Source organism: Seriola lalandi, unplaced genomic scaffold, assembly GCF_002814215.2.
Source record: "Seriola lalandi dorsalis isolate HSWRI2012SDOR001 ecotype SW California unplaced genomic scaffold, Sedor1 jcf7180002054901, whole genome shotgun sequence".
Lineage (NCBI taxonomy): Eukaryota > Metazoa > Chordata > Actinopteri > Carangiformes > Carangidae > Seriola > Seriola lalandi.
Genome location: NW_019525453.1, coordinates 620,141 through 632,699, shown reverse-complemented (window position 1 = coordinate 632,699; position 12,559 = coordinate 620,141). Strand labels below are relative to the sequence as shown.

Genomic DNA, 12,559 nt, shown 5'->3' with positions numbered 1-12,559 from the left:
AGTGCAATGAGTGTAATGTTCAGTAAATGACTGAAATAATGCCAATGAATCCTGCTAATCTATCTATATTTAAAAGAAAACCACAACTATGCTTTCTTGCTGTTTATTTTGTTACTTTCAAACACACGTCCCTGACACACAGGAGGGTTAAATGAGCGGAGAGGCTGACAGAGTTAGAAGCAGAGCAGAGCGACATCTTGATGAACACAACCCTTGAAACGGGGACATGCTGTTGGAGTACAAGTTGGAATTCCTCTCACTGCAGTACCTTGTGTTTTCTCTTGAATTAAATTTACAATTTGAAGGTTTTCAAAGCGTTAAAAAAAATCTGACTTAACATGACATGAAAAGGCGTACAGCTTATAGTCAGATAGTAAGATTTGGGAAAGACAAATGGTTTATTCTTCATCTGTGTCATCAGCTGCTCCAGATATGGTGATGGTGCACTCCTGTGTGTTGCTCTCATAAGTGTCTTCATGTGTCTTAACTGTTCTGGGAAAAAACAAAGGGGCAACAGGTAGAAGAAAAAGATTGAGAAAGATTACTGTATTGTTTGAGATTTGACTGAGAACTATCACAGATGTGAGGCAGCAGACTCGTCTACCTGATCAGGACCGTCTTCCTCTCAGACATCTCTGTAGCCTGTTCCTCTAAGCTGCCGTCTGTCTGAGTGTCTGATGAGGCGACTTCCACTCGGGCTGTGCCAGCACCTGGAGCCTTCTCTGCCCCACTACTGCTGGTGTCAGTGGGGGCGTCATCCAGCTTTGAAGACATTGCAGGTGCTGAGGCTGAGGCTGAGGCTGAGGCTGAGGCAGCACACATGCTAACAGCAGAAGTGAGATGCAGGCCTCTAGTCAGAGACAGGTTATGGACCATGGTGCTCAGACGGTTGTTTTCCCCTTCGATCAGCTTCCTGCCGAATAAACAGAGGGAAATTATGTTAAAAAGAAACACTGACAAAAAGAGATACACACACATTCCTCCATTTTATATCTTATACTTATTTTAAATTCTTACATATGAGGAAATGGAATTGTGATCTGCTCTGCTCGGGTTGACCTTACCACCTTACCTTAACCTATGCCAATGTGTTTTTTTCACCTGTAGGTGGTGATCTCAATCTCCAGAGCCATCTTGACATTCAGTAGTTCCTGATATTCCCTCAGCAGCAGCGCTATCTTCTCCTTGGTCACCCTTAGATCCAGTTTAATGGATTCTATACGCTCCTGTTGCAATAGATAGAATGGAATAGCTTTATTTTAAGGTGTTTCGAGTGACAGAATGGCAAGAAAATATATAATGAGAATGTATGAATATAAATATACGCAATGCCACATCATACCTGTAGGTCCTCCTCCTCCTTTTTGTATTTCACGGCTGCATTACGGATCTGAGCCTCCAAATACTCATTCCTGCTCTTCAATGCCTCCAATTCACGTTCCTTGTTGAGGATCTAAGCACACACATGTGCACAAAGCTTACATACAGAGGTGGTAGTGCCAGCCAAAAACAAGAAGAGAAAACCACACTCACATCCTTTTTATAGCCTGCGATTTCCTCTCTCACACTTCGAACACTCTGAACGTGTTTACTGGAGATGTTGCTCAGGTCCTGAAACTTTGTCCTGTACCAGCTGTCCATTTCCTGCAGAGGAACAAACATGAAAAGAATTTTAATAAGTTACAAAGCCTCTGTATAGCTGCACACGCTTTCTACTTGCATGGTGTCTGAATACAAAACACTAATGTGCTTCGTCATCTCAGTATTTTCCATAGTTCCTTTAGATGTTTTATGACGTTTTGTGCATAGAAAGTAACCAAATATACAAAGAAAGGCAAACTCTCCAAAGTCAGAACATACTGCAGCGTCACTGTTGCACCTTACCTGTAGGTTTTTGGCGGCGATGTTGTCATACTGAGACTGAATCTGTCTTAGAGCAGAGGAGAGATCTGGGAGGCCAAACGTCAGGTCCACCTTGGTGGCTGTTGAATAGATCTGCTGCATGAGCTCCTCAATTTCCTTTCAGTGGATCGAAAACAACCCGGGGTAGAAGAACAGCAATGCATAAAGCACTAAAACACTGGTTTGTATCTCAAATTCATATAAAATGTTGGTCTGTATGACTTTTCTTGAGTAGTATAACTCAGAAGTATGAAGCAATGTCATTAAGTAAGGTTCGTTGCACCACTCCACACTACAAGTTAGTAACAGCTTTCCCCTCTAACTTTATGAGCCCTTCACACCACACTGATAATTGCCATGTTTATGGTCTTACTCACTCAATCCATCAACAAGCTCTTGATTTAAGTATAACCTTTCATAGCAATAATTACCAGCCCATTAAACCATCACTGATAAAAATTAAAGGCATACCAGCCACCAGACACTGACTCATATACACGGTACGCTGTGGAGGGACAGACGGGTGAGCAGACACACATACCTCCTTGTGAACTCTCTGCAGGAAAGCCAGCTCACTCTCCAGGTTTTCCAGCTGCTTCTCCAGAGCAATCCGGACTGAAGTTGCTTTATCCACATCCTGGGAAAGATTGAAACATCAGGTTTTGGATGGTTGAGGAAAATAAAAGTTAATATGTGCATGAATGATCTGTTACATTACAGCTTTGAATTCTTACTAAACTCAAAGCTGGGAAAAGCTACACTTTCCACTGTGTCTTACAGGACGTAGCGCCTCAATGTCGTGCTCCGTCTTTTTCCTGGCCTCCACAGCTTCATCGTATTTGGCCCTCAGTGCGTCCAACTGGCCCAACATTGCCTCCTTGGCTACCAAAGACATATCCTGTACAGACAAGGGATACAGTGGTCAAATTGTTTTAAAAATGGAGCAGTTAATTGGGTGGCACTAATAAGACTACCAAAAAGAATGGCAACACTCATCACCACATGATCATATGTTGTGTTCAGCCTCTCACCCTCTGGACTCTCATCTTCTCAGTGTCCCTGTTGAGTTCCCTCAACTGAGATTCGTACAGCTGCCTGAGGCCTGATGGTCTGACATGGCGACCCTTCAGGGCCTCAATCTCAGCCTCCAACACCATGTTCTTCGACTCCAGTGTTCGCACCTACAGGAGGGAAGCAAAACAAACTGACAAACTTGATGATCACAAGTTGAAAGTGCAAAAATACTGTCTGTCATTGTATTGCACTTCCATTTACTAGTTATTTGGCTTGGTTTAAGAATACTTGGTGTAGAAGGCCAAAATTAAGTCAGATTTCAAAGATCAGATGTCAAGAAAAAAAGAATAGAAACAAACAAGTAAAAACATATATCTGAGATGTGTGAGACATCTCCAGTATACATGACCACCAGTATACACATGTGTATCAGTGTATGGTGTGAGGGGCCTCTTGCCTTTTCAATATAAGCTGCCAGACGGTCATTAAGGGCTACCATCTCCTGCCTCTCATTAGTTCGAGTCGTCATAAAGGCCTGGTTCTCTGCTGCAGCCGCATCCAGGTCCAGTTTTGGCCCGAGCCCCATGGACATACCAAAGCACAGCGCTCCCATACTCACACTGCTGTAGATAGGAGCAGAAGAGAGTACCCAAAAGATTAATCATCGTTTTGAGTTAATGTATGTTTTATATTTTAACAAAGATTGACTGATCTATGAGCTACTTCATATTCATGCACTTATGCACTCCTAGGTAAGATGCTTAGCACCCATTGTGCATTCACACTGTGATATCAATATGATTTTTTTTCTACAGCTGCTGTAGCTATGTTGAAAACCTGAGGTCAAACTTTCAAGCTATTTGAATTAAGTATTTAATAGTTGCATTGTTTCTGAAACATTCATATCAGTCAGCACAAAAACCTGAGTAGAGCCTGTAGAGGTTCAACGGTACAGGTGACCCACCTGGTCAGGCGAGCCTTACTGGAGAGGGACCTACGCCCCATCGTCCCACCACTCCGAGTGAAGCTGGCCGAGCGGGTCTCCCTGCGGGTGGGAGAGGGACTGGACACCCGGAGCTGGTATGCGGGAGGGGCGGCCAGGGAGCCCTCGAAATGACGTCTGTATGATGACATCCTCTCTGGACTGCGGCTCATGTTGACTTTTCCTGTAACTGCTGCAACTTCAACTAGAGACTGGAAACTGGTCACTCACACCTTCAGCTGATGTGGTGGTGCCTTTATATCCTCCTCAGCCCTTCCCTTCAGCACTGCAGAAGAATGTTGAACCTTCCCAACCCCAGGTTACAAACATTTAGCACAGTTACGTCAAGAAATTAATTTATTATAGACGGTTGAAAGAATCTCAATTTTATAATTGTGAAATTCTCCACTACACTAACCCATATTATGTAATGTAATTCGTTTTTCACCCACATTAACTGCACATTCACTCATAATGTTTTATTAGATATTTTGTTCATATTGTATTTAATTTCGTTGCATTTCCATGAATTTGTCAATACATCCAGCCACTAATTTATACCTCCATCCAAATATTTTGCACCGGAAAACACATCTATTTTTTTCCAATCAAATTGACGAAAATGTGTATTTCGAATAGAATAGAATACCAAGGAAAATGAGAAACTTTTATTTAAACCTTCGTGTTGAAGTTTTGCGGGTGGAACTAAAATTCCGGAACCATTCTATTGACGCTCCGAAAGAGTTTTCGTGTTACTCCAGTGTCTGCTTAGCGTAACTATTTTGCCTGTGGTATTCACTTCTTTGTGCAAAAGTAATATCAATTTAAAGTGTTCTTCTCTACCTCAACTACTACGACATGGCGGGTAACTTCTGGCAAAGTTCCCATTAGTAAGTTTTTACTAACAATTTGACATGTTATGTCTTTATTTTGTAAATCGCCGTCTTTGTTGCGAGGCCTAGCTGTGTTTGTGCGGCATCGTACGGCGACGCTACCTGTCTCTCCTGAACTCCTGCTATTGTAAAAAAAAAAATATACACTGACATACACAAACAGAGAGAAACACTTTTATAGATATGTCGTTTTTAAAAGCTGAATTAGACTACCTTCCTTTTATAGTTTTCATGCTTCGCGACCGCAACGTATTTGGCTAGCACAGTGGAGTAAGTGCTGATGTTGTTGTGCTACTCGCTAGCTGGGTTGCTCACAGTAAGTGTGATTACATTTTAATAATAATGTTTATTTTATCTTTCTAAGTCTGCAGTGGGTCCTGGATAAACAGGACCTGATGAAAGAGAGACAGAAGGACCTGAAATTTCTCACAGAAGAGGAGTACTGGAAGCTGCAGATCTTCTTTGCCAATGGTATTTATATTTGTGTCATCGTATGTTTTGGCCTGAGGTTGGCGTTAGTTAAATACCTGTTAATCTTTTACACTTAATAACACAGCACCACATCTGCTTATACAGTATTGATAATACTGTATTATTGATAATACTGTATATACATAACTGAGAATGACATGTATGTTCGTGCATGTATGTGTATCTCTTTCAGTCATCCAGGCTTTAGGGGAACACCTGAAGCTGCGGCAGCAGGTCATTGCCACTGCAACTGTCTACTTCAAACGCTTCTATGCCAGGTAAGGAATAGGCAGAGCTTGTGATATAGCAATTCAGAACTCAAATCTCATAATATGTGTTTATTATCGTAATAGGTGGTACAGTCTAATGTTGTCTCCTTAGGGTGAACAACATTTAGAAGACAACATTATCTAAACAGTGAATGACATCATCTGCTTGGCCATTATATCCATGTAGGCCTTTTTCACAGCATACATTTGACATGACACAGCAGGAAAATCACAGGTCTACTCAATAAAATCAATAAAGGCTGCACACCATTTAGCTTTATTAGTTACAGGGCCCTGGCACTGTCTATGGTTGTTCACTGATAAGGTTTACTGGCTCACATTTAATGGATCCAAGCCATTGTTAGCAGTATAAACTATACCTGTGCTTTTTCTGCTGTGACGAGTCATAATTAGTAGTATAGAGTATCAAAGCAGAGAAAACTGAAAACATCTATTCAGTGAGGCAGGTGTGCAGGAGCAGGTAGTATAGAGTATCACAAATGCACCACTGCATTACCCACAATAATATTGCATAAAGAAATAGTTGAAAGCTAGTAGGAAAGCTAGTGGGCACTTTGCCCGTGACCCTTTATGTGAGGTTATTATAGCTTTTCAAGTGTAAGATCTTTCTTGTCTCTTCTCATGTTTTTGTCTTAAGTCTTACTCTTAGGATCGAAAAGTTGATCATTACTTATCTCTTCTTGTTTGCAGGTATTCCCTGAAAAGTATAGACCCGGTGCTCATGGCTCCTACCTGTGTTTTCCTGGCTTCCAAAGTTGAGGTATGGAAGTTTCTATGTTGCCTGCAACATAATAATTTTACATTAACACATTTTGAGTGTCTTAGACCATGGGAAATGATGAGTGAGCAAAATACAAGTCTAAGGCCTGCATTAGATTTTTGACATGAGTTTTCATGATTTTCTTAAACATTTCAGGAATTTGGAGTTGTATCTAATACCAGGCTGATCTCTGCAGCAACATCTGTGTGTAAGTGACAACTTTCATTAATATATTTCCTAAACTTGTGAGTATAGCACCACTGTTGCAGTCCATATCGGTCAAAGTGTGCTTTCCCCTACAATCATTTTGTTTTGTTTTTTTTACTTTCCAACAGTGAAAACAAGGTTCTCCTATGCCTTCCCAAAGGAGTTCCCTTACAGAATGAATCATGTAAGTAAAAAGACTTTGTAACAGTTTACATTTGTCGGATTTAGTTGCTGTTAAACAGTGCGACTTACTGTAAGTGCAATGTGCAAATAAGCATTAAATAACATTCATGAAACTGTAAATGCTACAACATAATAAGTAAAAGTAGAGTAATCACCTTGCCTGCAGCCTAATAACACAATGACAAATAAAGTGCTTAATTAGAGTATTCAAATATTTGTGTGTGTTTGAGGGATGGGCATGACATTAACTCATGTTTGAACAAGGGTCAGGTTTGAATGGAGGTCTACATGTAGACATAGACTGTTTTGAATTAATGCTAAAACAGTAAAACAAAGCTTGACATAATTCACTAGTTAAACCACTAAAATAGCCATGTGCCAGTGGATCATGTATGCTAGTTGTTTTCCTGCTTCCTCTGCAAAGTTATTTATGCACTGCTGTGCTACATTACAGCATACCAACACAGTGTTGCCACATTAGTGTCTATCAATACGTGAGATTCCACAACTAATGTTCGCAGTTCTATGATGAAATCTCTGTTGCTGTGAGAGAAAGCTTCGACCATGGCCACCTGTGCACAAGTGTGCATGCATTCATTCTGCACAGCATCTCTCACTGTGGTGTCAAGTGCAGGATTTTATTTATCCATCATTTCCACTGAATTGCCAGGACGTCACAAGGGCTGTCCTGACACACTGCCTGTCCAGAAAGCTGTGTTAACTATTATTTATAGTGAGCCACCATGAAGCGACAAAAGGAGGGAGCGGCTCACATAGTATAGAATAAGTTAGCGGGGTGCTGCAACTCCTACACATTAATTTTCATGTCCACTCTGCAGATGTAGTAAAAGTGATTGATGGTGGCACAAGGATAGTCTGGACATATACACATAGTTTTTGCAGTAGTTGATAACATTGGTTATTGGGGTTGTTCACAAGTGTTTATCTGTGGTCCTTCATCTGGCAATACAAAAAATAATCAAAGGCAAAATGTAGATTTTACTTTATATTAATATTTAATGTAATATCATTCAGTGAGGAAGTGTGTGTGAGCTGTCAAATGTAGCATCACTGCAGGTGGTTACTTAAAAACACATGCAGCGTCAAACCAGCTTGATGTTCCACTCATATTTGAAACATGGGTTGTATTTTTAACTAATTCAGTTTAATGGCCTGACAATACAATTTTAATTCGTGTCTTTACAGATATTAGAATGTGAGTTCTACCTTCTGGAGTTGATGGTGAGTAGAAAAGATCTTTATCTTTGCTACTGAGTTTGGCCTAATTGAGCGGTTGTCTGGATGACTTATCACTGATGTAACTTATGTTTCAGGACTGCTGCCTGATCGTGTACCACCCCTACAGACCACTGTTGCAGTATGTGCAGGACATGGGACAGGAGGACATGCTGCTGCCCCTGGCCTGGTCTGTGGGCATTTATCTGTTGCTTTTGCCATAGAATTATTGATATTTAAATGCAAAAAGAACTAGATTTTGCTGTTTTTGGTAGCTTCACTCACTGTGCTGTAATGTGTCTGTACCAGGCGAATAGTGAATGACACATACAGGACAGATCTGTGTCTGCTCTACCCTCCCTTCATGATTGCCCTGGGTAAGAGCTGACCCTATGCATTTCTCATTGCTGCCATGTAATGTAGTTATGGACTTAAAACAAGCTTTATTAGATGTAACATGATCAGTTGTTCGTCTTTTCCGCCCACAGCCTGTCTGCATGTCGCCTGCGTGGTACAACAGAAAGATGCCAGACAGTGGTTTGCGGAGCTCTCTGTTGACATGGACAAAGTAAGACTGACCTCTGTTGCATTATTTAAAGTTGCCTCTAGTATTTTTGATGAGGAAGAATCAAACAGTTTTTGTCAAAACAATTACTACCCTTTAAATATACATTATGCAACTTTTCACTTTCAAGGCAGCAAAAGTGTCGTAGTCATCTCCTAGTTCCCCTGGCTTTGATGTCTCTACACCATGAAGTGCTACTTATCTTCATGGGGTGTCAGCTGCGGTTTCAATGTGTTATCTTGTGTTTGTGTTTTCTGTCAAGATCCTGGAGATTATTCGTGTCATTCTGAAGCTATACGACCAGTGGAAAAATTTTGACGACAGGAAGGAGATAGCGGCTGTGCTAAACAAGATGCCTAAGCCCAAACCTCCTCCTAACAGGTAAATCTGATGTATGTCCAACCCTGCTTTTGTAATCAGTACATTTTTATTTGATGGGGCGTGGCTAATTTATTTATGTTTTTAATCTTTATTTAATTATATTTATTTATGAGTGAGTACAATAAACCATTTGTAAACAGCATAAAGCTGCATTTACCTGGTGTCATGTTGAATCTGAACATACTGGAGTGGGTTTTCCCATGTGTAACAAAGAAAAAAAGTACTCTTAACATAATTCTGTGTACTTCACTGTCCAATCGTAATATCACATTTTTAAGTCATATTTACAGAAGTGTCGTTTTTGAATAAATGCAAACATACTAATGAGTTAATTAAGTAACTTCAGATCATCGCTTTTTGGACTTTTTTTCTGCAGTTATGTTTCCTCCCAACTGCAGTTAACTTCACTTTGTCTTCGAAGAGATGAAGTATCACATATGATAGAGTGTTTCCATTTTTCTTTCTGTCCTGTCTCTAGTGAAAGCGACCAGAGCTCCAATGGGAACCAAAGCAACTCCTACAGCCAGTCTTAGTGTGGTGTCTGTTTCCATGGGGATCCGTAATGTTGATGTAGAGAAGGATGGACCTTTTTAAAATGTCACACAGCACAAACTTTGCGATGTCAGTCTGGAAAATCACTTTTTCATCTGACCAAGATGTCCCTTCATCTTCGACTGACACCCCCAACAAACTCAGAGACCCATGTCTTCACTTTCCCCTTATCCGATCAATAAGGGTTTATGGATTGAGCAAGCAGCCATTGATTGAAATGCCTGCAGTGAACAGCGGGTCGGTGACAGCAGCTTTGTTGTCTCGATGAGGCCACTCTACTCTGCTATAGACTTGAAATGAATTAAAACTGAGGAACATTGCGGGGGGAGGGGGAGAGGGAAGCCAAGAATGTTGTAAACTGCAGTAGAGTGATGGGAGAAGTGCAGGGGTAGAAAGCTGTCATTGTGATGATCCTGACATCCTTGAACAGCCCAGACGAGCGCAGCAGTTGATGCAGAGCTCCGTGGGATTCGAGCAAACTTGATCACAAGTACTGTGTATGCGTGTGTGTGTCTGTGTGTGTACAACATGTGAGCAGTCAGTCTGGGTGGGTTTTCATTCCTCAGGGACTATAGTACAGTAGTCTACTCTGTAAAATAATTTTATCCTGTGCTGTTTAAAGAGTGTATCTGATTGGCTATCACCCTGTGCAACTGTGACGTGATTGGATGCCCCTGCCCTCTGATGGCTCCTCTTTGAGGCAGAAATGAGCTTTGTCCACAAGAATTTACTGTTTTGAATCATGACAACTCCACCTCCTTTCTCCCATTCCCTCTCGCACTTGTAAATAGCCTTATAATTCTGTTCATTTATTTTATCTTTCATGTTTTTGCTTAATTAAGGAAACTGATGGAAATCATGAGCTAATTTAGCTTCACTGTCATGATTCGTTTTGCCTGCTGCAAAGCTCATTCTTCTTTTTTAATGTAATTATTTGTTCATTTATTCTGCTTTCTTTGTAGAATAATGTCTTGTGGAAAACAGTTTTTCAATTATTTTTAATTTGGGTTGTACATTCTTATTTTTATTTACCTTGCCATCTATTTAATCATTGAATTGTGGCAATATATGTGTGCATATACCTGTAGATGTCTCTATATTTTTGTGATGTAATGCAGTGGGAGCTGTGTGTGTGGCTGTACACAAAAACAAGGTGCTTGAAAGCCTTACAAAATAAAAGCTGCTGGTTACAGAGAAAACCTTTCATAATAGCACATTGTCCCATTCACGTGAACTGTAAAATGTATTTTAGGGGGTTAATGTTGTTGCATCAATTGGATTCATTGTCATTTTTCCCTCAGTGGCTTCTTGTACACTTTTCTCTGTAGGAAAACCACCAAAACAGAGATAAAAACATTGTGATAAACGCCACCCTGTGTCAGTTCCTTGCACTGAGTGAGTAGACAGAGGTGAAACATTGAATCCTTTGAGGCAGGTTCCATACAGCCTTGTTCTGCTGTTCTACTCCCCTTTGGCAAGCTCCATCTGTTACATGACTGTTCACATGAATGGGCCTGAAAATAAAAGGACCCCACTCAAATATTCCTACTAGTTCTGATAAACATTTCCCAAAATCGTTTTACTTGAAAATTTATGTTTATTGTTTTTGGAAGATCAATTATGCTAATAAAATTTATGATGTGCAAAACAAAGTGGGTCACTGATGTTATTTCATGTTCATATAGTATGTAAAGGACTTTTGGGAATCTTCCAGCATGTTATAAAAGTCCTATACAGTCCTTTTACCTAACGTCGATGTCACTTCAATACAGGGGCTGTGGTAGGACCCCTAGTGGTGAGTTCAAAGAATATGTAAAATGGTACACATAAGTTTTGATATTAAAGTCTGTACTACTAATAAAATGAATAATAATAAAATTACACACTTTTCTCTCGTTTAGGATTCATGGTTGGGAAATTCTAAGTTTAATGACTGAATGGTATCAGAGGACGTATTTACCAGTAGTTGCCTAGAGGCGTTCCTACCATAGGTACAGTCAGTCCCCGTGATGTCACTGTAGCTGCATGAAGCACACAGAGAGCAGCGGAAATAATACCACAAGCTACATTATGTCTCCTTCAAAATAAAACCTACAATCATTCATTTTACGAATGGCTATCTGAAGGCTCAGGTCATGTGAGAATATCATAGTGGTAACTAGTCACCAGAAAAATGAAAACTAATGTTATTTAACAATGTTAGCTAGCCTTAACTAGCAAGCTAAACCTGGCTCCTTTCTTCTGTAGGCCAGCACCAGGAGTGAAAATAAAATGGTAGATTAAAGTAAGAGTTTAATTTCTGTGGAAAAGCCCCATGAAAATTTCACAATGACATTTTTTTGCCTTCTTCTACTATGACATTTTTATGCCTGGCTATACAGTGATTTTTTATGCCTTGCTGATGTATTTATACCTTACTATGACGTATTTATATCTTACTATACTATGACATTTTTTCCACCTTACTATACTATATTTTTATGCCTTACTATGACGTTTTTTGCCTCACTATACTATAACGTTTTTGTGCCTTACTATACTATGATGTTTTTGCCTTACTATAAGATGACGTTTAATGCCTTACTATACTATGATTTTTTTTTTGACATTTTTATGCCTTAACATACTATGACATTTTTAAACCTTAACATACATGACGTTTTCATGAAGTTTAATGCCTTACTGTGGTGTGATGTTTTTTGACATTTTGATGCCTCACTATACTATAATGTTTTTATGCCTTGCTATGCTATGACATTTTTATGGCTTACTATATTATGATGTTTTATGCCTCACTATAGTATGACCATTTTATGGTTATTCTCCAAACATTGAATAGTGCGTTTACTTAGTGGTCTAGTGGTAAAAACTGTCTCCTCACAGTAAGAAGGTTCTTGCTGTGAATCCTAGCTTTGGCATCTATGTGTGTGTAGTTTATTCCTTAATATACTATGACGTCTTAATTCCTTACTATAATATGACTTATTTGTAACTTACTATACTATGACATTTTATGCCTTAGTATGATATGACGTTTTTTGACACTTTTATGCCTTATAATGACGTTTAATGCCTTATCATAACATGACCTTTTCATGGTTGTTCTCCAAACATTGAAAAACA

The 12,559-nt window shown here is 39.7% G+C and overlaps 2 protein-coding genes across 4 annotated transcripts; one reads left to right on the top strand and one right to left on the bottom strand.

Moving 5' to 3' along the window:
• Nucleotides 1-87: 87 nt before the first annotated feature.
• On the bottom strand, nt 88-4,115 carry ngs (notochord granular surface). 2 transcript variants are annotated; one of them, XM_023430215.2, is made up of 11 exons: nt 3,881-4,086; nt 3,374-3,539; nt 2,934-3,083; nt 2,681-2,800; nt 2,444-2,539; nt 1,885-2,019; nt 1,534-1,644; nt 1,343-1,453; nt 1,102-1,226; nt 605-913; nt 88-492 (listed from the first exon to the last, which is right to left on the bottom strand). In XM_023430215.2, the coding sequence occupies exons 1-11, from the start codon at nt 4,069-4,071 to the stop codon at nt 399-401; spliced, it is 1,608 nt and encodes a 535-aa protein (XP_023285983.1). In that variant the 5' UTR covers nt 4,072-4,086; the 3' UTR covers nt 88-398. The 2 variants fall into 2 exon arrangements, with proteins under 2 accessions (XP_023285983.1, XP_087036513.1); XM_087180387.1 differs by having other exon boundaries at nt 399-487; nt 3,881-4,115.
• Nucleotides 4,116-4,653: 538 nt separating this feature from the next.
• On the top strand, nt 4,654-10,645 carry ccnc (cyclin C). Of its 2 annotated transcripts, none has more exons than XM_023429936.2 (12): nt 4,654-4,788; nt 5,156-5,262; nt 5,456-5,540; nt 6,243-6,312; nt 6,469-6,520; nt 6,648-6,703; nt 7,909-7,944; nt 8,037-8,128; nt 8,248-8,315; nt 8,427-8,506; nt 8,766-8,884; nt 9,363-10,645. In XM_023429936.2, the coding sequence occupies exons 1-12, from the start codon at nt 4,757-4,759 to the stop codon at nt 9,415-9,417; spliced, it is 852 nt and encodes a 283-aa protein (XP_023285704.1). In that variant the 5' UTR covers nt 4,654-4,756; the 3' UTR covers nt 9,418-10,645. The 2 variants fall into 2 exon arrangements, with proteins under 2 accessions (XP_023285704.1, XP_023285705.1); XM_023429937.2 differs by having other exon boundaries at nt 8,766-8,895.
• Nucleotides 10,646-12,559: the final 1,914 nt, after the last annotated feature.

Bases quoted from the DNA above. Each gene is read 5' to 3' on its own strand.
- ngs (XM_023430215.2), bottom strand. From the start codon at position 4,071: ATGAGCCGCAGTCCAGAGAGGATGTCATCATACAGACGTCATTTCGAG. The intron at 2,801-2,933 runs GTGAGAGGCTGA...TTGTCTGTACAG, and splicing joins AGAAGATGAGAGTCCAGAGG to GATATGTCTTTGGTAGCCAA. The intron at 1,454-1,533 runs GTGAGTGTGGTT...GTGTGTGCTTAG, and splicing joins TCGCAGGCTATAAAAAGGAT to ATCCTCAACAAGGAACGTGA.
- ccnc (XM_023429936.2), top strand. From the start codon at position 4,757: ATGGCGGGTAACTTCTGGCAAAGTTCCCATTA. The intron at 5,541-6,242 runs GTAAGGAATAGG...TCTTGTTTGCAG, and splicing joins TTCAAACGCTTCTATGCCAG to GTATTCCCTGAAAAGTATAG. The intron at 6,704-7,908 runs GTAAGTAAAAAG...GTGTCTTTACAG, and splicing joins TCCCTTACAGAATGAATCAT to ATATTAGAATGTGAGTTCTA.